We start from the raw sequence: 26,646 nt of genomic DNA on the forward strand, positions 1-26,646 counted from the left end.
TAACTGGGCCAATAACACTGAAGAGACTTGGCCACAGCTAAAAGCTTCAAATTCCTCCAGTTGGGATATTAAATCGACACCCAGGCCTTTCTCAGCCCCTCTCCTCCCTCTCCTTTCTGCGGGCTGACATGTCTGATAGACCACGCTTTCTCTCCGCATTGTCGCCCTGTCATCTCAACAATGTACATCTTCGGGACACCAATTTCAGAGGCCTTTGATCTGCAGACCGAAAGGAACAAAGTTATGGAGAGAAGGAGATGATGGAGGAGGACTTTTTTTCCCTCCCCCTCCTCCCTCCTCTCCATCAGTTTGAAAAAAGCAGAAAGACAGAAATTGATTATCAGAACAAGCCATAAAGAATGGATGCAACATTTGCAGGGACTGCCTCTACTGTCATCTCTCATGCAAAATAATAAATTTAACATGTTAAATTTATTAAACACTTCAAGCATCATGCAGCAGATGTGTGAGCAAATAGAAGTCCTGCAGGAAATACACAATATCTGTACAGTAAACTCACCACTGCATGATTTCCTTTGCATATATTCTAACTACTACATCTGTTTCCACATCTCCATCTCCTAAACTACATCACAGCCTGTAATTATTGTGCAAAGAGGGAAAATATTACAGAGGAAGTGCGGGCCTCGAGCAGTAACTCAATTTTCAGGTCTTTCTGCAGGCATATGAAATTCCACACATTCCCTTTGTGCCCTAAAGGCCGGCGGAGTCTACATTTCAAATCTGCCCCAAACATTAATTATGATATTCTGCAAGTCTCGCGGGAGCTTTTACATTTGACACAGTCTGTGTAATCCTTGTTTTTGCCCTCTGATCTCCACATCTGAGCCAAACTATAGGAACATATACAGAGACTGAGGACTGTAAGGAGTGCTGTATAGCAACACTCATATGTCCACTGAAATGTGTTGGGAAGGTTGCTGCTGGAAAGCTAAAGTAGTGTGTGTGTGTTATTGGTGCTAAAATATTGTGAACTCAGTGTGTCAGTGAGATGTGAAGTGGCAAATCACATCCTTAGATGTCTGTTTAAGTGCTCTGAGGTCACGATTTAAAAGTCACTATTAGATGTAACAAGATGATTGAAGTGGTGAGTGCCAATAGATGCTTGTAAAGATGGGAAATTATAAGTTAGGGTGCATGTTTTGATTTGACATGTTTGCGCTTTAAAGACATGTTTCACTTGGGTTAGTTTGCTGATTGATTTAGTGGATCATGGGCTGTGTTTCTGCGGAAATAAGGGCGGTAATGTAACTTTAAGAAGGAGATTCAGTGTCAGTTTCTATTGCACATTAAGGCAGTTTGCATCTGTGTGCAGCTGGGATAAATCTATGTCAACTCTTATCAGTCCAGCAATTTTATTTCACCAAAAAGTTGGATGAGCCTCACTCCCCTGATGCAGCATACTCCCTTCAATCTCAAAGAACTTTACATCATCTTACATTGTGTAAACCTGCACATGTATGAGCAAAAAAATGCTCCTCCAACACTCAGCAGTGTAATTATCATCATATAGAGCCATTTGATGAAGCTTTATGATGAAGAAAAGGAAGGGGGGGCTCTGCTGTCTCTGTTTTCCATGTCACATCACACGCTGCCACTCATGATAAATGAACACATCCCTGCTCCCCTATAGGCTGCGAGCATCGCCATCACGTCCCTCCTGCCATAAACAGCAGTCGTTTACTGGCTCCGTTAGTATTTCTATCGCTCCCAAGCAACTTTCCCGCAGTTTACTTGAGCGAGTGCTGAGAGGAACTGCAACACAGAAAATAAAGATACTGTGAAAATTGACAACTAGAGTGTCACAACGCGTCCAGAGGCTGTTGGAAGGAGGGTCAGAGCCGCGATGCTGTTGTTGCGTGCATCCAAATAAGTCCTCTGGTGATGGTGCGCATATCTGCGTGCGCGTATTTCTTGTTTTTGACTGATTTACTGTATTTTAGGTATTGACATGAGTCATATTTCTTGCACGGGTTTAATCGCGTTATGGTGTAAAGTCCAGGCAGTAAAATTGGAAACACGTGTATAGATTTGGCATCGAGGAGATTGACAGGCTTTGCGTGAAATAAATAAATCAAAGTTGTTGTTTTTTAAATTTTAAAGTACATTATTAGATTATTTGTGTGTGTGTGTGTGTGTGTGTATTTGTAAATGATAAAAACAGGAACATATAACCATTTTATAGACTTTATTTTAGACACTGTAGCGGAGTTAATTTTACGCAAGTGGTCAAAAAATACCAACTGCGCCTTTAAGGTGAATTTTAACAAAAAATTGCACTGTAAAAAAAAAAAAAAAAAAAGTTTAATTTTGTTGTTGTTTTTTTTTTATTTTTTTTACAGATTAAAATGTATTTATTTATCTAAAAAATATTTTAAATGACATTTAATTTAATAGAAAAAAATACTTCTTTCTTAATATTTTAGTTTTAATTTGCCGTGTGATGACTCCACACTTCAGCCACCTCTCCATAAATCAGCACCACCTCACGGTATGTAGGCCACTGTTTGTTTACAGTCGACTCATGAGAGAACAATGACAGAAAAACCTGGAGGAATCCCACCTCCGAGAGCTCCACTGACCCGTGTGTCCATCCAGCAGAGCTGCAGGTAGACCTATGCGGTGACATGAATGGTAACAAGTTTATCCCTCCCTGCAATATGAAGCATGTGCGCGCAGGAGCTTCACGGGGGCCCTTCAGTGCGCTTTAAACACGTTTGGTGCACACAGAAGCGAGAAATTAATCACCTATGGGAACTAGTTTGGGCCTGTTGTGACACTTGGAGCACATTTTGTGAACATTTCTTGCCATTTTATCCTCTGTGTTTTCTGGGCAGATCACCACAAAGTTTTCAAACACCTATGTGCCATTGACGTCCTCTCCAGCCCGTCTGACTGCGAACATCCATCCGCTCAATAGGACGTGTCACGGCAGCGCATGTCCCCTCACAAAAGACAATTGTGATTTAGACAAACATTGGGGGGAAAACATAAAGGCAAAGGTCAAGTCCTCTTTCAGTTCAAGTGTGCTCCGATTCACCTACAACACAACGGGGACAAAGACTTGCAGCTACCTCCGTTTCTAAAGGGGATGTGATTACCCCCGCTTTATGGCGGCGGTGGCGGCTGAGGAGGAGGAGGAGGAAGATGCTGATTCTCAACCTGATTCAGATGAAATTAAGAGGAAGAGTATTCTCCACAAATCAGCAGCAGGATTCTTTGGGCTCCTTGAAGGCAACCCCCTCCTCTCCTTCTCCTCCTCCTCTTCCTCCTCCTCTCCTCACCAACACACACAGAAAAAGACAGAAACCTGAATTTCTGCTATAATAAACACATTATTATTATAATAATTATCATGCCTCCCAAAAATATGCATTTCCTTACAATTTAAGCATCGGGCCGTGCTTGCTTTTCTTTTCTATTATTATTGCAAGTTCAATTATTTCTAGAACAGAGGGATTAGAAGAATAAGTAGTGTTAATTGCGCGGCAGGTATAACGAGCAGGTCTAATCCTTCTTCCCCCCTCTTTGTATTGAGTTTTTGTGGGCTTAATGAGTGGCAGGTAGGGCTGCTTCCTGCTTTCTCACATGCTCAAATAGGCCTCTCACTGCTTGCCGTCCTGGACCCTGGCTGTGTACAGGAAACAATTGATTTTGAGCATAAAGTTAATTATGCCTAGAAATTAGACAGCCTTAACGTTGGGTAAGGACTCAGAGGCTGATTTCCTGACAGCTCTTAACACACTCTCACATATCATTCACGTGTTTTTTTTTCTTTGATATATGTGCAATAACATGCGGAAAAACGACTCTTACCTTGTCTGCTCCTGTGCTTATTTTTAGCATATATATTCCGTAGAATAAAACTAAAAATGTCTCTCTACTAGTGGCTGTTTTTACCCAGCCTTAAGGGTGAATTTGGAGAAATAAATGCACACAAAAAAATCCCCTTGAGCTTGGGTCTGCTCTGGTCTGAGTAGTTTCCTAGGCTACACAAATCAGTATTATGAAGATAGCCTAAGCTCAAAGAATGTCGCAGTGGTCGACTTATTATTGAAACCAGGAAAAAAATCGTATTGAAACTTTTTCCTTTTGATGAATTAACTCATGGACAAGGAGGATAAGCCTCGCGTTGCGCCTTCTGCGCTGAAGTAGGAATAATTTAAAAGAAAGTCCTGCTTTGTGTTGCTTTGGAGAATCAAGTGCCTTTAATTCTGCTTCGTTTTGAAGACTCTCCAAAGTAAAATGTGTTTTTACGAACGATTATTGCGCGCAAACTATTATTATTATTATTGTTATTGCAGCTGAAATGTGAGTGTCAATAAAGTTTTCACGCACAGATAAAGACCCGCTGACCTCTCCACATATGGTTTACGCGTCAAATTGAAATTGCCTGCCGCTGAAAGGGTTTTTCTTTAATTCTATTACCGGACGTGGGCTCGCTTTGTTTCAATACTGTCGTATCAAAATGATTGACAAAGTAATAAACGCGTCATGCTGCTGCATCTGATTATGCCGCGGCATTTGCATCGGACATTGAGGGGAATATGACAACCTTGACACGCTGGGGATTTGCTCTGTCAAATAAACACGTCTCCAAGGATCTATATTGTTGCGCTGACAATACCTCCCATTCATTGAATTTCAAAGTGTTTCAAGTTCGTGTATCGTTTTTTTTTGATCAAGTGCAGTGTGTGGGGATGTGCAGCTTTGGCACATGTTGGGTCAGAGGAAGGAGGGAAAAAATATAATAATAATAAGGACGATGAATGAATGAATGAATGAATGAATAAATAAATGGCTGGCCTGTGCGGAAATTAACTCTACGCTGGCTCCATAATTAATATCTCCCCCTCCTCTTCCTCTCTGCCTCTCTTTCTTCGTTTCACAGGTTCAGTCCTTTAAGTGCCTCTTGACGTTGTAGTGGTCACACAAGCTGCGTGCACTGCAAAAAAAAAAAAAATCTATTTCAACAATATTTCTCACAGAAAATTGAAAATGTAAAAATAGAATATTTTTTACTTTTCAAATTTGCTCCAAAAATAAAACATTCTTTTAAAATTTCGATCTATTTTTAAAAAATAATATTTTTGCCCATTTTTTGCGCAGTGCAACCCTCCCAGAATTTAAATCCACATTTTATAATCTCACTAACACTTACTACTTTTTATGCAGGCTACTGGCATTATAGATGGAGGCCATTTATATCCCATGGCGTGCCCACCTCCAGCAGGTGATCCTGATGTCGTAACGTGTCAGCGGTGGCCTGACATAAGTATAATAATAGTTAATAGTGCGTGCCAGAGAGAATGGTATTAAACCTAACAAAGATACGTCAAAAGCAAAAGTCTATGTCTTCATTAGCTCCATCTCCGAGGACCGTCGAACATTTCATTAGTTTGTAATTTATGAATGTTTGACAAATATTAAAGAGTATGTAAATATGGGAGGCGTAATGTCTTTCCTGCGGGAGATGGCGAAATGACCCAAAGTCTTTCGATACTGCTAGACTGATCACGTGCATTATGTTTCTTCTCAAACTGTGTCTGTTCGGAACATATTTCCCATCTGACGTGTGAAATAGTGCAGATAAAGCAATGATTCATAATGCTGGCAGCATTTGCATCCCCTAATACTCTGTGTTATTTTGATATATGATGATATACTGTCTCTTTTATCGAGTGTATAAACGCACTTTTGCCATTATGGCTTTGGCTAAATCAGTAGGAGGGTTTTTTGTCCTAAAACGGTCCATTTCCTTGTTTGTGAACCACTTCCAAGAAAATCGTTATTTTATTTTGATTTCAGCAGCCCTGGCTATATCTCAACTTCTCAGGTCATATATACATGTTTTTTTTATGTTGTTGTTCTGTACTGAAACTTGGAGCATGAGGCCTTCTGGGAACATTCCTGTGTGCTGTATATTTAATATTTTTGTTGGGCTGAACACACCTGTTCGCTGCTTGGGTCTGATATTAGCGTCACTCGGATCACACAGGGGTCAGCAGAAGATGATAAATCCGAGTTGTGATAAATTGCTGTGCGTCAGATCGACTTAAAGGGCGGGTCCTTGAATTCAAGTCAATTTATTCTGCGTGATGCATGGCTCAGTTTTGTGAATGTGAAGTTTGCACGAGCATGTGCATGCCTGAGCTCTGAATAATTTTAAAATCCTAAGTAAGTTTGTTGTCATGTGAAATAACGAGTCATGTTCTGCAGGGGGGAAAATCCGTGCGTCATGCTGCACTAACAATTGCACGTTTTTAATCCTCCTCTCCATATGCACACACACACACACACACACACACACACACACACACGCACACCTGACTAACAACATTTGGATCTGTTTGCCCAAGTTGCAGCAACAAGTTCCCTTACATATATCCAGTCGCGTGCGTTAATGAAGGAAGTCATCACAGCTCTCGCTAACTAGTCATAGCTCAGGCTGCTGCGAGATCAAATGAGAGAAGCAGATCTCAGATCAAAAGAGACCAAATAAGCGGGTCGCTGATTCATTCATGCAGCTGCATTGAGCCCAAGGCCAACAGGCGTATCATACACTGAAAGGGAGCTGCTATTCAGAGTGCAGGTGTGAAGTATGTGGCACATTCTGCCATATAATGTGGCGGTTGTTAGAAACCCGTGTTCGGGCCTATAGGCTACTGGGGGGCTGATTCGCATTGGAGGGAGCCCGCTCATCTATGGAAGTGAAATAACTTGGTTTCCTGAAATCTTGTGGATGACGGTAATCCGAAAACCTGGGGAGTGTGCAGGAGGGTGGAGGTGGAGGGGGCGGTGTAGCCTATAAGGTCTTACTGGCACTGATTTTTTTTTTCCCCCAGGTGACTTATGTGAGGTTTGCCTGCTATATACAAAAGCTACCGCAGGGGTGTAGCCTTAAACCTGCCTTAACTCTGCTTGCGCACCTTTTATATGCGGAATACAGTTAATTTAGCTTTAAAGGTTCGGCATAAATCTTTATGACGGAAGCTCGGGGTATGGTCGATACATCACAGCCATGTGCAGCCATGTGATCCTGTAAATCCCTCGCTTTGCAAACTAACCTTGGACGTTATCAGAATAAAATATTCAATATGCACGACAAGCTTTATGGGTGTACTTAACTTGTGGGTGCGCGTGGTTTTGCCTTTTTGACCTGCTTCTCTGCGCACTCGATCAAAGTCTGAGAAATAAAGTGTAATGTCCCTTTAAAAAAAAAAAAATAACACTATAAAATGCTTAAATGGAAAAAAATAAAACTATAAAAATTGTTAATATTTTTACAGCCACGTTTAATTCATCTAAACTGTATTTACTGGCTGTAATAAATACTCAAATCAGCGCGTTTCCGGTCTGTCTCTGGTGGGTCTATTGCACCTGTCTGTCTCTTTATTTGCCATGCCAATTTCGGCCACTTCATTCCTGATAATTATGACCTGGTTGGTGTTGGAGGTGCTGATGGCGGTGGTGGTGTTGGAGCGTGGGGTGGGCGTGGAGGGGGGGAGAAAAAAGGAGGGGTGGTGTGGAGGGGGTGAGTGAGGCTTTTACTCCTAGACTGCTAATCCCCCTATTAAAAGGGTTTTGTTCAATAATGCCGGACAGTTTCCGGAAGTAGGATTACCGCCTCCATTATTTTACAAAGAAATGATATTTCACACTCAAATGAGCCTCAGGATGCAGCAGTGGTGGTGAGAGGGCCTTGTGAGGAGCAAAATGGATTCATTTTATTTTTTTTGTTGCGCTTTGGAAACCTCAAAACCTCCCCTTCCCTTTCCTCTTCTTTTTCCCAACTTCATCTATTCTATAATTAATGTACATTACTTGTGAGGCTGCAACCATCAGCTTCCTGAGTTGGATTGGTGCTGCAGCTCAAGTGGAGCCTCTCTCTTTCTCTCTCTGTCTCACACACACACGCATGCACACACGCACACACACCTGTTCTTGATTCTTGACCCCAGAGCTGATATCAGATCAGAGGTTGTCGCTCAGCTGAAGGTGGGAAGCCCCGATGAGTGAACCCAGTTGTTTAAGATCCTCTGTCACGGTCCGCAGTGCCTGCTGTATCCACTGTCTGCGCGCCGGGAATTTAACTTTCACAATAAAAAGCGAACTCATCACATTTTATCTCTGCTCGCACTTATACCCTAACTCTCAGGATCCAAGTTTGCAGCCATGCCTGCTCGCCCCGGCTTCATTTCTGACTGCAGACAGCGTGTTTGTTTTTGGTTAAAGCCATAAATCCTAAAGGTCACTATATATGTAAAGGTCAGTGAAGTGTAGCAGAGCGGACGTGCAGTCCTGCAGCACTGGTGCATGATTTTTATTTCTCTTTGTGGCTTCTAAATGAATTCAAGGCCATATTTGTGTCTTTGATCTTTTCCCCAGCAGTAAAGATCAAATTCAGAAATGCTTTGGCTGAAAAATTGCACCTCGTGTTTTAACTCTTTCGCTTCTTCTTTCTTTTTTTTGTTTCTTCTTCTAATGAAACAAGCCTTTAAATGTTGCCCATCCTTCACTTTCAGCGGCTGAATGGAAAATGTTTTTACGCGACTCAGTTAGTTCTTGTCCATTTTGACGACTGGAACTAAAAGCTTTAGACGGCCCAATAGAGAGGAGCCCAATAGAGAGGAGCCCAACAAATCGGTGACAAAAGGCTTTCCGTGTCATCAACGTCGTTCAGACGACCTAGAAGAATCCCTCTGATATCAACTTCCACTTCAAAGACTCCCGCTTTCAATTGAGATCCAACTATCTTGTTATTTTTCTTTCTTCCTTCCTCTTTTTTTTCTTACTCTTTTACGCACAAGAGCTGGTGCCAAAACAGGCATCATCATCATCTTCTTCTTCTCCTATTTGCTCTAGTGTTTATTCTTTTCTCTGAGCTGGGCCTCTTCCACAGAGCAAACTGTCATGCACTTAACCAAACTCTATAAACGTATCAGAGAGTTGTAGCTGCGTTGTTTCCACCCACTTCTGCCTTAGTCAAGGCCGGGAGTAAAAAAAATCAGCCCTCAGCCAAAAGTTTTCCCAACGCAGCAGAGCTCTTCAGGTTTCTGGTTAGCTGCATGTTTTCACTCCTCTTTAAGCTTCTTTTACACCTTTTATTTTACACTATTGAGGAAAAAGCGGTGCTCAAAGCTGAGAGAATTAATTTAAACGTTAACTTTTAGCTGTGCAGTTATCATTATAGGCTGCTAAGCTTTTATGGTTTTTCATGTACAGAGCCTAAAATATGATTATGGTTAAATTTAACCATGGAGCAGCTCGGCCCTCTTGCAATGCAAGTCTATTATGGTGTGGGACAACTGCGTTTTAGCGGCGTCTCCTTTGATTGTCGTAAAGTAGGCCTGGAGCAAAAGAATATATTTTTCTTCTTTATACTGCCCTCGTCTGCAATATAAAGGACATAGATTACCGTTTCCTACCCCATGGGAAGCAAATATTACATTCTTTAGAGCGGGCTTTTGAGTCCACGGACTTGGCCCCATATCATTTGAGTTTGACTTGGCTATTGCTATAGAAATCTTAATTCACCATGAGGATTCACCGTCGTGAAAAAAATGGCTCTTTGTACCAAATGCTCTTTGAAGTCTGGATCAGAATATTGTAGCCCCCTTCATCACACTCTGCCCACGTCTGCATCAAACCAAAGCTCAGCTGAGAAAAGTAAGACTTTTACGCAAGCGGTGCGCACTTTAAGTTCCCCGAGAAACATTTTGGAAAATCACATCTTTAAAATGTGTTGTTAAAAAACCTTTCATTATATTTTATTTCTTTGAGTTTGCAGCAGTTTTATCTGCATGTAAAAAAAGTAGACGTGGGTTTGTTATTGCTGGGTTTTAGAGCTGTGCGTAAAGGAGGCATTATCTTTATGGAAATATTATTTTTAAAGACATAAACAAGGCATGTATTCTGCACATTTTCTCCATGAATGCAACCACTTTTTCAGATAATTGACAACCGGCTGTAAATCCCACATAGACCCGAATCTCTCAGCAGAGTTTTCACTTTAGTCATACAAGATTTATTCAAAATACTCACAAATTACAAGGCAATTCGGTACGCATTTTGAGTGCCGCTCGATTTCAGATATCCAAAAAGGAAAAAAAAAATATTGACGACAATGATACAAAATCACAAAATGCCCACTTTGATAAAACATTTATAATTTCACGGTCGTATATCAAATACTGCAGGCGTATGAAACAGTTCAATTGTTGACCCTCTGCACAAATGGAAAAGAAAAAATAGCTGTAAACATAAAATGTTTGTACAAATAACCGCAGTGACCGGTGAGAAACTGCTTGGAGACAGATCCTTCCAAAACTATCAACATCAACACATCGAAACTTACAAAATTTACAAATGTACATCTTCGCCCTAATTGAAACATGCACTTTGGTTCGATAATACAAAATATCAGATTGAAAAATAAATAAAAACATATCGAAGTCGAAACTCGAATTTACAAAATAATTGTACACCAACATGCCTAGCCTACAATAATGTACCACATAGTCTAACGGATTTACACGACTCTCTCCACAAGTGGACCAGTGGGCCGTCAGGGCGCGTAGGCACTGAGCCAACCATTTTGAGTAGCTGAGGTTTGAAAATATATTCTTTTAACTGTGCCTGGAAATTAGCACGTCTTTAAGGTTTGCACTTTTTCCTTCCAATGTGGTTCAAATGCGTCTCTTGGCTCTGGGGTGTCTTGTTTGGTGGCTCATCCAAAAGGGGGACCAGTGGGCCTTCGCAGGCGTATAGGCACCGAAGCCAAACCATTTTTAATAGTTAAGCTTTTGAAAATGTGTTCTGTCACTTCTGGCACCGTGTTTGAGTCCAATTGGATTAAAACGCGTCCCTCGGTTCCGGGTTTCTGTAAGGTGGCTCGTCTGTGGGGTCGGGTGTGGAGGGCCCGCTGGGCGGTGTTTGGGCGCCGCTGGCACCTGAACTGTGGCACACGTACCATTCACTTAAATTCGCGGGCTGGGAGGCTCCCACCGGCTCCGACAGCACCGAGGAGCCTCCTGGCTCCCTTCCCAAGTCTGAGGAGGGGGAGACCAGGGACGGGGTGGAGGACTCGTAGCCTGAGCTGGGCGGGGGGGACTTGCAGTGCACCTTCATGTGTTTCCTCAGGGAGCTGGGGTGTGTGTAGGACTTATCGCAGCCTCTCACTTTGCAGTTGTAGGGCTTATCGCTGGTGTGGACGTGGGAGTGCTTTTTCCGGTCACTGCTGTTGGCGAAGCGTCTGTCGCAGCCGTCAAACTCACATTTGAAGGGCTTCTCACCTGTTAACAGTGGTGGTGACACAATGACACATAAATCAGTAAATTGTGGATTTAAAAAAATAATGTATTTAACTCTGAGACATTATCATATTTATGTATTTATTTATTTTATGGGACCATCATCAACTTCAGTTGCAAATCTCTAAACACACTAATAAAGTGGCTAACCCCACTTTATGGGCATGCATGCGTTCAAATAAACCAAGCAACAAGTATCCAAGTATCTGTGACCCAATGAAAATAAATAAATTAATTAAAATAAATAAATAAATTTAGAATATATATGTGTGTAAAAAAAAGCTGGTCCATTTACCGCCACTCATCTCCCCAAATTTAATTAAATTCGTATATTTTTTTGTTTTGTTTTTACAGTACACACTCCCCCCTACATACACTTTTAAAAAGTGTGCCTACTTGGACAGACCTGCCTCCTGTTTACACCAGACATTACACTCATGCATGAGCCTCAGTCTGGTGTAAACAGGAGGGCTGAACCCCCACTGTCCTGGGTCTATACCTGGCGTCTACATGCATCAAGGCATACGTCAAAACAGACAAGCTATGAGCACAGACATAGCAGGCCTAAAACCAACTGAAAAATCATGATAAATGAAAGTATCGCCACAGCCAGGCTACACCCACTGTGTGCTAACGCAGCCTGTCTGCTATTTGAATCCCTGCAAATGGTTATGGACTGGCTCTAATTTTTGCGTCTTAATAATAAGTATTTCTACCTGATTATGACAAGGCAAAAAAAAAAAAAAGACGGTCTGAATAAATTACACGGAAATCATCCACTGCTGATTTTTCTCCTCCGATTAAAGCTTTTGAGAATATGTAATTGCCTCTGTCTAATTACACTTGCGGGTTGAATATCAATTTGACCTTCAGCTGTTGGGTTGAGAGAGCCAATCAAGGATATTAGTGTAGTACAAGAAACCGTCGAGGAACAGACCCCAGGGGCAGCCCCAGTCATAACCACACTTTCGGATAGGTTTTAAACATGATACCAAAGACCAGGCCCCTTGGGAGTCAACACACAGAAATAATTTAACAGATTTGTACTTAGGTAATGTGAGCAAATTATATGAATAATACATAGGGTGCAGAAATGGAGCAGAGAGAGGGGGAGTGTGCCATGCAGCCACCGACGAAAAAAGGAATGTAGTCATTGTGTTCATTTACAAGTCTGACTCGACATTTTGAGGCCTTATTTCCCCCCCTCACTGGCTCCACAGCACGTCACTGGGTCACAGAGGCAAGCAGCCATATTGTAGCATTATATGTTTGTTTGTTGTTGTTGTTTTTTTGTTTTTTTTAAAAAAAAAGTTCAACGCGAGCTGCTGCTGCTTGGAACTGCATCGCATATACACACGTCAGTCATTATAGACGCAGTCAGCTCTGCCAACCTGTTGGTGAATTATTTCAGCCGTCTGCACTTGTCAACTTGTTGCTTTGGCTAAAGGCTATCAAGAGCTGATCATTCCAGGAGCAGGCTTAGTATTTCACCATGCACACATGTCATATCACTCTGCTGGGGGAATAACATGAGGCTGCAAATACTCTAATGCATATATGTAAAATAAAACTGCGCCTTTATTCGTGGCTTTAAATCTAAAAATGCATTCCAAACTATAATTAGTGGCTGGGATATGGAGCATGCATTAAACAGTTAATAAACAGAGCAACAAGTGTCTGGGAAAAAAAACATCATCATCATCATCATATCAGTCACAGTGAGTGTGAAGATGCACATTTCCAACGTTGCTGCCAGTCATTATCTGGCATGCTCTAAACTACACGAACACGTCCTGACGTGGGCCTCAGTCTTTTGTGCTGTGGTGTAAACAAGAGGTTGAACCGTCAAACGCCTGAGTGAGCTGTATCATAATCCCCCAAAGCTCAGTCCCTTTGCAAAAACTTGCGATGCAACTCGCAACAAACAGGTGGGCAGTGGCTGCTGCGTGCTGATGTATCAGCAGCACAGATTGATTAATTGCTTTGGCACGTCAGAGGATATTTTAAATGCGTGAAATTAAATTCAATTCAATTAAAAATCATAAAAAACACAACGTGAAAATTGTGCAAAACAGCACGTGTGTGTGTGGATAATTTTGTAAAGATTAAATCTGAATTTCAGCATGCAACTTGATTTAATTTCACATATTACATTTCTGCAACATTTATTTTTAGGAATATAAAGCTACTGACCTGTGTGCGTCCTTTTGTGGATCTTAAGATTCTCGGATCTGGCGAACACTTTCCCACAGCCAGGGAACGGGCATGGAAACGGTTTCTCCCCGGTGTGCACTCGAATGTGATTTACAAGTTTGTACTTGGCTTTAAATGGTTTGCCTTCCCTCGGACACTCTTCCCAAAAACATATATGGTTCGCCTGCTCCGGTCCTCCAACGTGCTCCACCGTCACATGCGTTACGAGTTCGTGCATGGTGCTGTAAGTTTTGGAGCAAAGTTTCTTCGGCGAGTGCTCCGGTTCCAGCCACTTGCAAATCAGCTCTTGCTTTATCGGCTGCCTCATGTAGCGGAAAAAGGCACCGGCTCCGTGGTGGTGGTGGTGGTGAGCGCTAAGATTCATGTTCAGATTCAGACCACCGTAGCCATGCAACGGCGAGGCGGAGAACGGATCAGCCCTGGAGCTTGCCACTTGACTCAAGTGATCAGACCTAACGTACATTTCTCCAGGTAGTCCTAACCTTATTTGTCCATTCAACGCTTGGCCACCCGGTGATCCGCTAGAAGGCTGGTCGTGATGGAGTCCGGAGAAGAGGGTATGGTTCCCAGCGTCAGGGTGATGACCATAGTGTCCGGGGTAGCTACCTGTTGTTGAGACAAACATTCCGTGGTGAGAGGCTGAACCAGCAGTCTGGTCAGTCAGTACTGGCATGGCTTGAGCTGTCAGATCTCTCCGGATGAGGAAATCCCTACCTGCGGATAAAGCCTGGGCCGTGTGAGACATAGAATAGGGGACCGATGTCGCCTGAACCGGGCCAAAAGCTCCCGTTTGACTGGAGACCACTTCACTGTGGCCTGCCATATGATGATTGTGGTGGTGGTGATGGTGGTGGGGATAATGATGGGCTGGGCTGATTTTGAGGGCCGCGGAGTGCCCCATGTGTTCTGGCCCGAATGGACTCGGCCCCAGGCGGGGTTCCGCAGTAATCTCCCCAGGGTGCGAGTGAGCCATTGAGTGTGGATGGCTGCTGAACCCCGGGAAGCCTGTCACGCTCTGAGGGGTATGGTGGTGATGATGGTGATGGTGGTGAGCCCCTGCCAAGTCAACTAATCTCAGCGCCGTGTTCCGTTTGGAAAACGTAGGGTCCATCACGGGGCTTCCCAATGCATCCACGCTCATTACTTCCTAATTTTAGAATAACTTGACAGCAGGCAAAATAATAATGATGATGACAAATATATTTTAATCGCAATGAAAAATAAAGAAAAAAGACTTTATAAAGTTAAGTCTATCTGCAGACTACATGGAATCCCATTCGGTTGAGAGGCAGCAGCAGGACGCTTTGATACTGAATAGAGATTCATGGTAGGCGCTGCAGCCCGTGGAGCTAAACAATCACCCTGCGCTCTAATTGGTCAGAGCTCGGTGATTGACGTCACCAGTGACAGTTTCCAACGTGAAGAAAAATGTCTTTAGTGACAGCAAGCAGCCAGCGCGCATGCGCAGTGCCTCAGGCAACGCTTGAGAAAAATAGTTGTTATGCAAAGGTTATTGTACAATAAAAGTCCTAAAAAGTTGATCCAGATATACAGTCGCCTTTCTTTTGTCGCAGCGCACAAAGGCTGCGCGGCTATGAAACAGCAATTTCCCCCGTTTGATTCTGCAATTACAAAACAGCCTGCCTCGCTACACTGTGCATATTGCCAGTATAAAAGTTGTAAGGATCATAAATAATGTAGTGATATCTTCATTTCGCCCCGCATCGTATGAAGGACAACTTTACGCACAAATTACGCACAACTTTACGCACGTAAAAGATCGGCGTCAGCGGGAGAAAAACTTGTCAACTTAACCAAAGGAAGACTCCACGTGGGGGTTTAAAATAGTCCGGAGTACATACCATTAATGTGCGCTTTGATATACAATCGTATTTACATATCCAGCCGTTCGCCTTTCAGCGCGTACTACAGTCCGTTCTCTGCTCGGTGGGATCCGTGTGTGTAGTAAGTGTGAATAGGGCGAGCTGCGGCCATTGTCCCGAGGGGAAAAAAATGTAATGGACGGGACCTGTTGTTATGATCCGGGGTAATTTTGTTTTAGACCCAGGACGGCAGCAGATGAGGGTCACGGGAGGTGGTGCCGTTGCAGAGTTAAGTTCAAAATAAAACGTGTGTGTACTGTAAGTATCGGTTACTGCAATATTCTCCTCAGACTTAGTGTTTCTTTTTTCTGCCTTTTGTTTGAATGCTTAAAAGAAAGATATTAGTTACGCATCATAACAACATGCCGTGTGGATGATCTGTGTGTTCCCACTTTGTCTTTGTAAACTATCAAACAGGACGAATTTAAAAATCAAATGTGTGTCAGGAAAATGTTGAGTAATGTTTGTTACTGTACATATAGTCTTGAGCACGGTGGCTACTTTGTCTCTGTGACAAACATGAATGGCCGAAAATTTATTTGACTATCACAGCTTATTTCATAATATTTTTCTTGTACCGCCCTGCTTACACTTTTGTAATTAACAGCTATGACTTTATTGTTTTGGGTGAGTTATGTCTTGTGTGTTGTCACTATATTTGTGTTACTGAACGCTTTAAATTGTGGGGGAGATATTTGGACTATACGCTGTATCTTTGTAGTTGCAGACAAAAATAAATTACTGCGTGAAGCGACCTCAAAGAAGGTCACATGCAGTGTTGACCACTTTGATGTCAAATATGAAATGCGTAAATGTGTTATTTAACTTCTGCGGTTATCAGAAGTAATTTGTGCAGGACAACTTAAATTTATTGTCAGAGCCGCTCGTGAGTATCTCAACCTCCTCACACGTTTTTTAAATTTTCGTTGATGATAAAACCAACTGGACAAAATATGACATTTCTTTGTTTTAACAGTCCATGCTGAATAATAGCACACACACACCCACTTGGCTAATATTTTCTTTATATAACAGTAATTTAAAAACTATCTTCATATTGGTTATTTCTCTGAATTGACTTGTCAAAATCTTTGCTGACAGCGTCATATCCAGCACGTTAGAAAATTGAGTCAATGTTTTGAGACATGACGGATCCAAAAGATGTTTATTAAATGGCCTTTACGCGTGGGGTTTCACGAGGCTCACAGCTGTAGCCTTCAGAGGCATCACAGCACCAGCGTAATGCTAAACTTTGAAGTGCTATTTCTGGTTCCAAGTTGTGCATGCACTCACTCTTGGAGACAAGTAAGCAGGGGAGTTGTATAAGATCCCAAAACAAAAAAAAAGAAAAGCTGAATATTTTCGAGTAGTCTCATAAAACACTGTTTTTGCTGCTTTGGCTTAACTGCCTTCACTGTAAATCCTGAGGAGCTCCAGGTAGCCATCTTAAATTCTACAGTATGACTGCAGCACATTAGGATCATGACACTGAGCGGGTAATGGCGTTTTGATTAGGGCGCACCTTTTACGCACATATGCGAAGTATGTTATAATCACTTTGAGGCACATAAATGGCACAACTTTAAATTCACTTGCAAAGTTATGTATAATTCAAACTTTTCTTGGCACACATTTATCAAGTTATCCTCGCTTGTTGCAAGTCTGCGTACATGACCTCCAGTTTTGACTCTCCCCCTTTTCAATCATATGCCATTCTTACCGTTTTCCACCTGTTGAAAGATCCCTCCAAATTTTGCATAGCAGAGAAGTGGGCTACCTAAAACGCCGGATCAGGTTGAAGGTGTAGCTACTTGTTAAGTTGAGAACAACAAAACTTGCCCTCTTCCCTTGGTCTCCCAAGACTGACTTGGAAAAAGCCTTGTAGAAACTAGCCTAGTAGCCAAGAAGATATTTTAATGGTTCGCATGGCACGTCTGTGCATGTGGCTTTGAACTCTAGCAGCCGGAGGTTCCTGCAGAGAGCGCCGCAAATCCCACTTGATAACTTCGACAACCCACAACGTTTTACACACAGGCTATGCATCACTGGCCCTGCAAAGAAATGAGTAAGTTGCACAAGCACAGCCAAACCGTGATGGATACATTAGGCATACTAGTGGATCCAAGTTAAATACTGGCCTATATATGCAAGGTTACCTTTGTGGACGTGGGGTGTGCTGGTGAGCGTGATGATGTGGAAATCTAAAGCACAGATGTTCCACTGGTGTGAGCTCCAGTGGACGCGCACACGTTGTGTTCAACACGCAGAGTGCGCACAAGAGACAGACAACAAAACGTTATGTGGATTCCCTTCGAGGTAAAAAAGGGATAAGTTGATAATAACAGAGCTTTTTAAAGAGAGTGGTGACAGTGGGCAGACTTTATATCAAAACCTCAACGTCTCCCATGGGGGCTCCTGAGAAGAGACTCCATACCTGTGCCTGACGCATGTAGGAAGGCTCCACAATTGAATGCTGCAAGGTTTGTTTACAGTCCTGTCAGTCCATATGTGCAGTAAATTAAATGATTGTCATAGTTGATTCTGGCATTGTCTTCTTGTATCTCTCAAGCTCGTGTCAGACAGACAGATACACAGACAGATACACAGACACACAATGTCTGAGTGCTTCATTGTGCAAAAACGTCACCGATTACAGCACCATAGGGCTCTGCTTGGTGATCTAATGTCCCCAGGTTAACAAAGACAACGCGACACATTTGCTTTACAAACTCTTAGTGCACTATGTGGCTGCAAAACGTGCTTTGACTTTCTACAAGGCCGGTGTGTTGTCTCGTGTTCCTCAACTTTTTGTTTTGCTGTTATTCAGCCTTTTAACCAAATCCACAGTCAGCAATCTCACAATATCTGGGATTGATGATGCAAAGAGGCCAATAGAAGTGTGGGCCCTGCACCGTGGATTGTTATTTGGTGAGTGGATGTTATTGGGGGGAAAGGTGTTCCGCCAATGAGCGCGCAGCTCCGGGCCCACATGACTACCCCCCTCCTCTCCCATTCATCAGGGCTGGACTGTGTTGTCTTTTCAATTCATTTATCTGCAGGAATGATTGCGACTATCAGTCTAGAGCTCACCGCCTGACTGAGGAGGTGAAAGTTGCGCCACAGGAAGATAAACCGCAAAAGACAATATTGCATGTATACATGATTTTGCGTGTGCATCGGATGCGCGGTATAGGGGAATTCCTCGCGTCTTAGAAAGTAAACAGAAAATCGGTGGATTTGAGAGTTTGCTCAGTCGAGTGAGGTCCAAGAGATAGAGAGAGGGGGAGGAAGAATATCTGTGCGTGATTTTTTGATTTCTGCTCTCAGTCGTCTCGGCGAGTCTAGACTGAAGATGCTCTTGGACGCAGGACCGCAGTATCCCACCATAGGAGTCACTACTTTCGGCTCCTCACGGCATCACTCAACAGGCGAAGTCACAGAGAGAGAAGTGGCGTTGGGGATAAATCCGTTCGCAGATGGGATGGGCGCCTTCAAAATAAACCACAGCTCCCACGACATTGGCTCCGGACAAACGGCGTTTTCCTCCCAGGCGCCCGGCTACGCAGCAGCCGCCCTGGGACATCACCACCACCCGACCCACGTTGGCTCTTACTCCACGGCGGCTTTCAACTCCACCAGGGACTTTCTCTTCAGAAATCGGGGTTTCGGGGACGCCACCGGGGCGCAGCACAGTTTGTTCGCCTCCGGAAGTTTCGCAGGGCCACATGGACACTCAGATGCAGCGGGGCACCTGCTCTTCCCAGGGCTCCACGAGCAAGCGGCGAGCCATGCGTCTTCCAACGTGGTCAACAGCCAGATGCGGCTGGGCTTCTCGGGGGACATGTACGGACGGGCCGACCAGTACGGCCACGTTACGAGCCCACGATCCGACCACTATGCCTCGACCCAGCTGCACGGCTATGGCCCCATGAACATGAATATGGCCGCACACCACGGAGCAGGGGCCTTCTTTCGATACATGAGGCAGCCGATCAAACAAGAGCTCATCTGCAAGTGGATCGAGCCGGAGCAGCTGACGAATCCCAAAAAGTCGTGCAACAAAACTTTTAGCACGATGCACGAGCTGGTGACCCATCTGACGGTGGAGCATGTGGGGGGACCAGAGCAGACCAACCACATCTGCTTCTGGGAGGACTGCGCCAGAGAAGGAAAGCCATTCAAAGCCAAATACAAACTTGTAAATCATATCAGAGTACACACCGGAGAAAAGCCCTTTCCGTGTCCGTTCCCCGGCTGTGGCAAAGTATTTGCTCGATCGGAAAATCTAAAAATTCACAAAAGGACGCACACCGGTAAGACTCCCCGCTTTTTTAAAATCCATGTTGACAATGTGCATCCAAAATATGCATGCGATCCGGGTTATTATTTATTGGGCAGCTGAAGTCTCTTCACTGGCATGTGATTCACTGCAGTTGTCAACAGAAAATATCTCATATGTTTTATCTTAAAGTCTATTTAAATTTAACTAAATGAAATAATTAAATAACCTAAATGGCTCAAGTTAAATTAATTTGCAGCCTTTTATTAAGCTGAATTGTCTATTATTAATTTTTAAAATTAAAAAGGCTGCCTTTTTATTACTCACTATAATTAACCTCCTCTGTTCCCACACGTTGGACATATTAAAATATCAAATGTGTAGTATGAAATCCAGTGTTGAATATTTGCATTTATTTTTTGTCTGTATTTAGGTGAGAAGCCTTTTAAGTGTGAGTTTGATGGCTGCGACAGGCGGTTTGCAAACAGCAGTGACCGCAAGAAACACATGCACGTCCACACGTCGGACAAGCCCTATCTCTGCAAAATGTGCGACAAGTCATACACACACCCCAGCTCCCTCCGAAAACACATGAAGGTAAAAAAAGGCTTTGATTTATTTTATTAAATCATCAAATGTTGTAGCTGCTTAGTGATGTTTTTGCAGCTTGAGTGGAGAAAAATATTTTTGCAGTATTAGGAAATAGAGAAGTTAATTTGCTTTGACACTTTCTTTCTTTCTTTTCTTTCGACCGACAAATCAGATTAAGATCTTAATGAGAATAATAATGTTTTGGGTGTGTATTTTTTTGCAGATGTTCAGACCAGTCGAATTTCTTTTGAATCCTTTTTTTTATTTGCACAAAACAAACCCGGGGACAAACCAGCCATATGCAGCATGCTTTTTTTTCCATAACATTTCTCTCGTTTATTGAAGGTCCACGAATCCACCAATCCGGGACCGCAGCCATCTCCAGCGGCCAGTTCAGGGTACGAGTCCTCCACACCTCCCACCATAGTATCCCCGTCCACAGAGAACCAGAGCAGCAGCTCCATATCACCAGCAGCCTCAGCAGTACACCACACAACCAGCCACAGCACGCTGTCGTCAAATTTCAATGAATGGTACGTGTAAATATTTTTGAACAAAAAGAAAAAAGCGAGAGCGAGAGAAAAAAAGAGACTGCAGAATTAAAAAAGAAAAACTGCTTGGAATCAAAGACTTTATAAAGTCAGCCAGTGAGACATGGACTGAGAAAACACGGGAGGCCCCACACAGTTAAAGGCTGTCTTAATGTCGATGAGAGAGAATGCATGGACTTAAAGGAGGCGAGGACAGCCACCGAGTTAAAACTTCTTTTTCCTTTTTCCTCAATATTTCTTTGAGTCTTTATTTCTACTGAGAGACTGCTCAGAAGAGATCTCAAAAAGCATGCTATCTCCGGGTAGAGGCCTGAATTTTTGTACATAAGGATTTCACCAAGTTGGGAATAAAAAAATGTAATATTTTATTTTGTAAATAGTTCTATCACAGTTTAAGGGAAAAATTTGTGACAAATGTGGTCCCTAGATATATGGAAAAATGAGATGGTTTTAAGAATATTGCGATGAATAGACTTCATTGAAAAGAATGTTATAGTTGTGAACCAAATGTGAATTATTCAGTATTACTACAGTCTACACGTCGACCTAACCGACTCTTAGTATTAATGTGCTTTTGTAGCCTATTCAGTGCAACATTTTCGTCCAAGGTCCAGTTTGAGTAGCACCAGTATCATTGTTGTTATTTAATGTCATGTCGATAAATCGTGTAGTGAAAGCCTGAAATTCCGTGTCAATCTGTTTATGTACGTGATAAATATAAAATCTCTGTCAATTGCTTTGTCTGAAAGGAAGTATTATTACATGTAAGTAGCTCAATTTTCCATATTTATCCGCATGTAAAGGACCGGTAACATGTTAGAAGCTGATCGGTATTTATGGAGAAATGCGCTCGTATGTAAAATTTAGTTTACAAAAAAATGTTTGGATACATTTCGTACTATATTAAAGGATTAAAAAATACAATAATGCAATGCGTTGGGAGGTTTTTGGTTTCATTGGTGTGTTGAGGGTGATCTGTGTGACACTAAATGGGTGCTTTAAAATATATATTAATAATTAGCTGCACACTGAGGTGGACTTTTTTTTTTGCTCATAATAATGCATTTAGCACGGGTTTAAGGAAGCTGCATGTGTGGATGCACAAATGATTTAACTCTTTAGTGTGTGTGTGTGTGTGTGTGTGTGTGAGAGAGAGAGAGAGTGTGTGTGTGTTGTGTGAGTGTGTGAGAGAGAGTGTGTGTTGTGTGAGTGTGTGTGTGTGTGTGTGTGTGTGTGTGTGAGCATTTCATTCAAAGCTAAAGGTTTAACCGCACTGTCACAACTTCCCTGACAGTCAATAATAAGTAAATTCACTCCCCCTTTTTTCCCCTGCATCTTCTGTTTATCCAAAATTAACATCCAACACTTTGCCCTCCAGTAATGTGCAAATTAAATCGATTAATCACGGCGGTTGTTCCTCAGTGTAAAACCGGGGATAGTTTGGCTTACTTAATTGTTCGGGAATCTAATTTTCAAATCTAATTTATTTTTCCCCCTTTTCTGCAGTTTGTCGGATTTCATAGATTTAGGGCGAGCTGAGGAGTCAATGTGGCCCCCTCATTGTTCCTGGCTGCAGCTTGCTTGACCGCCCCATTAGGCAGAGATCACATCAGCAGCCGCCAGTGATCATGGTTAACACTGCCAGTGCGCGCGGAGCCACGATCTGTCAGTCTGCAGCTTTGTCAGAAAAAAAAAAGAAAAGCTGCACACACCCCGAAAAGAAAATGCAATTTTAATCGTAAAAAGAATCCACACACACACACACACACACACACACACAGCAGCAGCAGCACAGGAGGTGTGTGTGTGCGCGCGCGTGCCCGTGCGTCCTCACCAGCCAAAATAAAAACATCCACCATCTTAGATGATTTGCTGAAATGTATTGAAATGTATTCATATTTTCTTTTCACGGACTATTAAATTTGGAGATAAATGAAGGATGGTAATAAAATGACTTTTTCGACTCTATTTAACACTATCTATCTATCTAGGTTCCAGTGCTGATGCTCCACTGATGCACTGCTGCTATAGGAAGGGAAGAATAAAATAAAATAAAAAAAAAAAAAACGCACTCGTGAATTCGTTTGAGAAAGTCACTTTGCAGCTTTATAGAAAAATTTTCACATGTAACTGGAAATATAAATAGTTTAGAGTGGATGTGTTAAAGCTATGTCATGTGGTTTCAAAGCTGGCGGGATATTCCACACATGCGCCATATTTAAATATAAAGCTGGTGCCAGATTGACAGACGCAGAGATGGAGGCTGAATCCACCTTAAACTAGTTTATTCAACATTTGAACTTGAGAAAAAGCCTTTAAATGTAAAATAGTGTTTCAGAGTCCAGCTTGATAATGATGGAAAATACTTTCCATGTATGTGAGTTGTGTTTGGATCGCTGGTTATTTGGCTCATTATGGACCTGAGTTCATAGTTTATCCCCGTTTTATTTCCCTGCACATGTTTTTAACTGGAGAGAAACTACAACCTCTCTGAGCCCCAAACAGCCGCTGCTGCTGCTGCTGCTGCTGCTGCTTTAACGTGCCAGTGCGACTGAATGCAAAGCATGAACCTTGACTGTGCTGTTTAATTTCCACTTCATGCTTCTGTCGTGTTGCTTTACACTGCAGCCACACACACGCTATCAAAAAATAAAATGCTCGACGACAGGCTGCGGCGCGTCTTCTCCCAGGCTACCTATAGAGCTGCACGGTGGCTCCAGATCAAATAGGAACGCAGGAAAAACATCCACTTTAAATGTATTTACGCTCAAGTCTGGAAATGACAAACACTCAGATATCGGGAAAGCGCAGGCGCCAGCATCATGAATATTTATTACCAGCACTTGTGGCCAGTAAACCGAGCCTGACGTTTGTGTTACCAAGGTAGACAGTGTGCAGCTTAGCTGCGCATCAAATATCACACAGGATGATGGTTCAGCCTTTTACTTCATGTTGTTTTTACACCTTTAAAAATCAGAATTGGCTTCTTTTTTCCTGCAGTAACATTTAGTAAATCCATTCAGCCTTTAAAAGCAAAAGTTTTAAATTAGTAATGCGTCTTTTTTAATGCATTTTGAATCTAATTTGGCATTTTCTCCTCACACATAAATTGAATATGGCTGTTTTTAAAACAATAAATGCAGACTGCAGCCACTGACACATGCAGTAAAATCCAAGATTAGAAGAAAGCTATAATCCGTAACTCTTGATGGATGAGGTGCCCATGCCTCTGCCAGCACTCTGATGTGCCTGCCCAGCTGCCGTCACTCTGAGAGAACTACATCGATAAGTTAAACATTTAACTATTAAGTTCCCGGCAAAATGATCCCATTCTTCAGACAGGGACATGTGATATCTAATTTTAACACCTTCCAAAGTTTAAAAACGCGCCAAGTTGCAAGTCATGGAATATCCTGCAAAAACCTCGGCATCCTGCAGCCTCCATCTGCTGAGCTTAAGAGTCCCAATACAAAAAGGTCAAATTCAAGTCAAGGCCACTTTACTTTATTGGCATGCAGACATTTGAAAACCGCCTGCAAGAAACCCTGTCGTATTTGCAGCCATAAAGGGATTTAATTGCCAGACTCTGGGTAATGGAGCAATCCATCCTGCAGTGGACGTCGAAGTTTGCATACAAAGATAATCCAGATATTGATTTGTGCACATAATGATGTATAATCTGTAGTAAGAGGCTGGTTGTTCTTTTGGAGTTTGGAAACATGATTTTTCAAAATTATTTGTATTATTTTTTGGCCTTAAAAAGAGCAACAGTAGAAGGAAAATATACATTCATGTAATTATTTAATTTAAATAGGCTATGTGGTAATATTCCCCGATTTAAATGAAATATCCAACACCAAACTATTCCAAAAATTTGACCTTCACATTTCAGCCTCACCCTGAATTATGATCCATTATGTAACCCTCTTTAAATCTTTATTCAAACCACAGCTCTACATGTGTAGTCCTGCACCCTCTGAAAAAGGCTTTATCCATCCTCAGAAATAAAATGTCAAATCTGTTGTGCAAAGACATAACACAAATTATATTTTTCCCCATGTCTTATTTCCTTATGATAATCCGGACTGCAGCTCGTATAGTTCACAGCTCTTTTTACTTAACCACATCACTGATTGGGACATTAATCTCCGCTTTGCCACCGCAGTCCCAGCGCCGGGTTTGGAGAGGGCTCGTTATAGTGAAACATAGGCTCACGGTGACCCCCGTTGCATCAGTTGTGGTCTCTGACATGCTATTAAGTTTAGACCGTGCAGGAGATTTGTGGAGGCGCTGACACGGTGTTGTCGCGTCCCCTTTGACGTGCCCCTAAATGAGGCCACTCCAATTAGCTCTTCGCGACAGGGTGAGACTGCTGCAGCCTGCAACACCTCTGCAGAGGGGAGAGCAGCCACCGTCTCAGCCCTGCTTATACCGGGGGAAGTCCAGGGAGCGTGCAGCGACGTCGTGGTTCACCTCTGCGCTGTTGTTGTGGAGCTGGAAACGTTTTGCTCAATGGCACGTCGGCGGGTGTGGGTAAGGGAGCAAGGGCGTAGGTTACGTTTTAATATTGGGGGGACACGTGCAAGGGGGTTGGGGGTCCTCCACCCAAAAAATTAAATCTCAAACCCATAATTTCCTGCTTTCAAGTGAATTTTTATTCATCACATTGCTATTTCTGCATCAATCTTTAATTCTGTCAAAATAAAATTCCTCCTCCACTTCCGTGTTTTTATGGGGACGACAAATGCGCATGTTGTAAATATTGAGGGGGATGTGACCCCAGTCCCCCCCCCCAAAATCTACACCTAGAGCAACCCTTAAATCCAGCAAATAGGACCTGCAACCGAAGAACTTTTCATGCATCACTTTGCTATTTCTGCATGACTTTACAGTGTAAATCTTTAATTCTGTCAAAATAAAAGTCCTCTTCCACTTAAATGTTTTTTTTTTTGGGACAACAAATGCACATGTTCTAAATATTAAGGGGGACATGTCCCCTGTCCCCCCCCCCCCCCAAAAAAAAAATATTCACATAGAGTAACCCTTAAATCAAGCAAATGGAACCTGCAACCGAAGAGCTATTTATGCATCATTTTTGCCATTTCTGCACGATTTCATGGTGTAAATCTTTTTTAATTCTGTCCAAATAAAATTATTCTACTTCCACATTTTTATTGGAGACAACAAATGCACATTATCTAAATACTGAAGGGGATGTGTCCCGTGTCCCCCCGCCCCCCCCTCCAAAATCTACACCTAGAGCAACCCTTAAATGCAGCAAATGGTACCTGCAACCGAAGAGTTTTTTTATGCATAATTTTCCTATGTCTGCATTACTCTATGGTGAAAATCTTTAATTCTGTCAGAATAAAGTCGTCTATACATCCATGTTTTTACCGGGGACAACAGTTGCGCATGTTCTAAATATCGAGGGGGATGTGTCCCCTGGTCCCCCCAAAATCTACACCTAGACCAACCCTTAAATCCAGCAAAAGGAACCTGCAACCGAAGAGTTTTTTATGCATCATTTTGTTGTGTTTGCACGACTTTACAGTGTAAATCTTTAATCCTGTCAAAATAAAAGTCCTCTTCTACCTTTATGTTTTTACTGAGGGGACACATTCACATGATCTAACCCTGCATACCCTGAAATCTGTAATGGTTTTCTTCTTTATATCACTGTTCTCAATGTAATTTCTGACTTGTAAATATCTTTAAAAAAATGAGAATCATATTCTCGCTGTCATGATTCAAATTGCACAATTCCCTTGTGGTGGATAAACTGTCCGAATATA

General features: G+C 42.5%; 2 protein-coding genes and 1 long non-coding RNA gene across 4 annotated transcripts in view; 1 reads left to right on the plus strand and 2 right to left on the minus strand.

Annotated features, from left to right (window-relative positions):
- Window positions 1–17,857, minus strand: part of LOC125881676 (uncharacterized) — a 58,254-nt gene extending 40,397 nt beyond the window's left edge. The window contains exon 1 of the long non-coding RNA XR_007448251.1: window positions 17,151–17,857. This is a non-coding gene — a long non-coding RNA (uncharacterized LOC125881676). The remainder of the gene's footprint in view (window positions 1–17,150) is intronic.
- zic4 (zic family member 4) lies at window positions 10,023–14,856 on the minus strand. 2 transcript variants are annotated; one of them, XM_049564914.1, is made up of 3 exons: window positions 14,262–14,856; window positions 13,527–14,153; window positions 10,023–11,315 (listed from the first exon to the last, which is right to left on the minus strand). In XM_049564914.1, exons 1-3 carry the CDS (start codon window positions 14,686–14,688, stop codon window positions 10,876–10,878), a joined length of 1,494 nt encoding a protein of 497 aa, XP_049420871.1. In that variant the 5' UTR covers window positions 14,689–14,856; the 3' UTR covers window positions 10,023–10,875. The 2 variants fall into 2 exon arrangements, with proteins under 2 accessions (XP_049420871.1, XP_049420870.1); XM_049564913.1 differs by having other exon boundaries at window positions 10,024–11,315; window positions 13,527–14,856.
- Window positions 17,858–18,468: 611 nt separating the features above from the next.
- zic1 (zic family member 1 (odd-paired homolog, Drosophila)) lies at window positions 18,469–22,918 on the plus strand. The gene is made up of 3 exons (XM_049564915.1): window positions 18,469–19,743; window positions 20,143–20,306; window positions 20,646–22,918. The coding sequence occupies exons 1-3, from the start codon at window positions 18,783–18,785 to the stop codon at window positions 20,841–20,843; spliced, it is 1,323 nt and encodes a 440-aa protein (XP_049420872.1). The 5' UTR covers window positions 18,469–18,782; the 3' UTR covers window positions 20,844–22,918.
- Window positions 22,919–26,646: the final 3,728 nt, after the last annotated feature.

Source organism: Epinephelus fuscoguttatus, linkage group LG21 (genome assembly GCF_011397635.1).
Source record: "Epinephelus fuscoguttatus linkage group LG21, E.fuscoguttatus.final_Chr_v1".
In the NCBI taxonomy this organism is placed as follows: Eukaryota; Metazoa; Chordata; class Actinopteri; order Perciformes; family Serranidae; genus Epinephelus; species Epinephelus fuscoguttatus.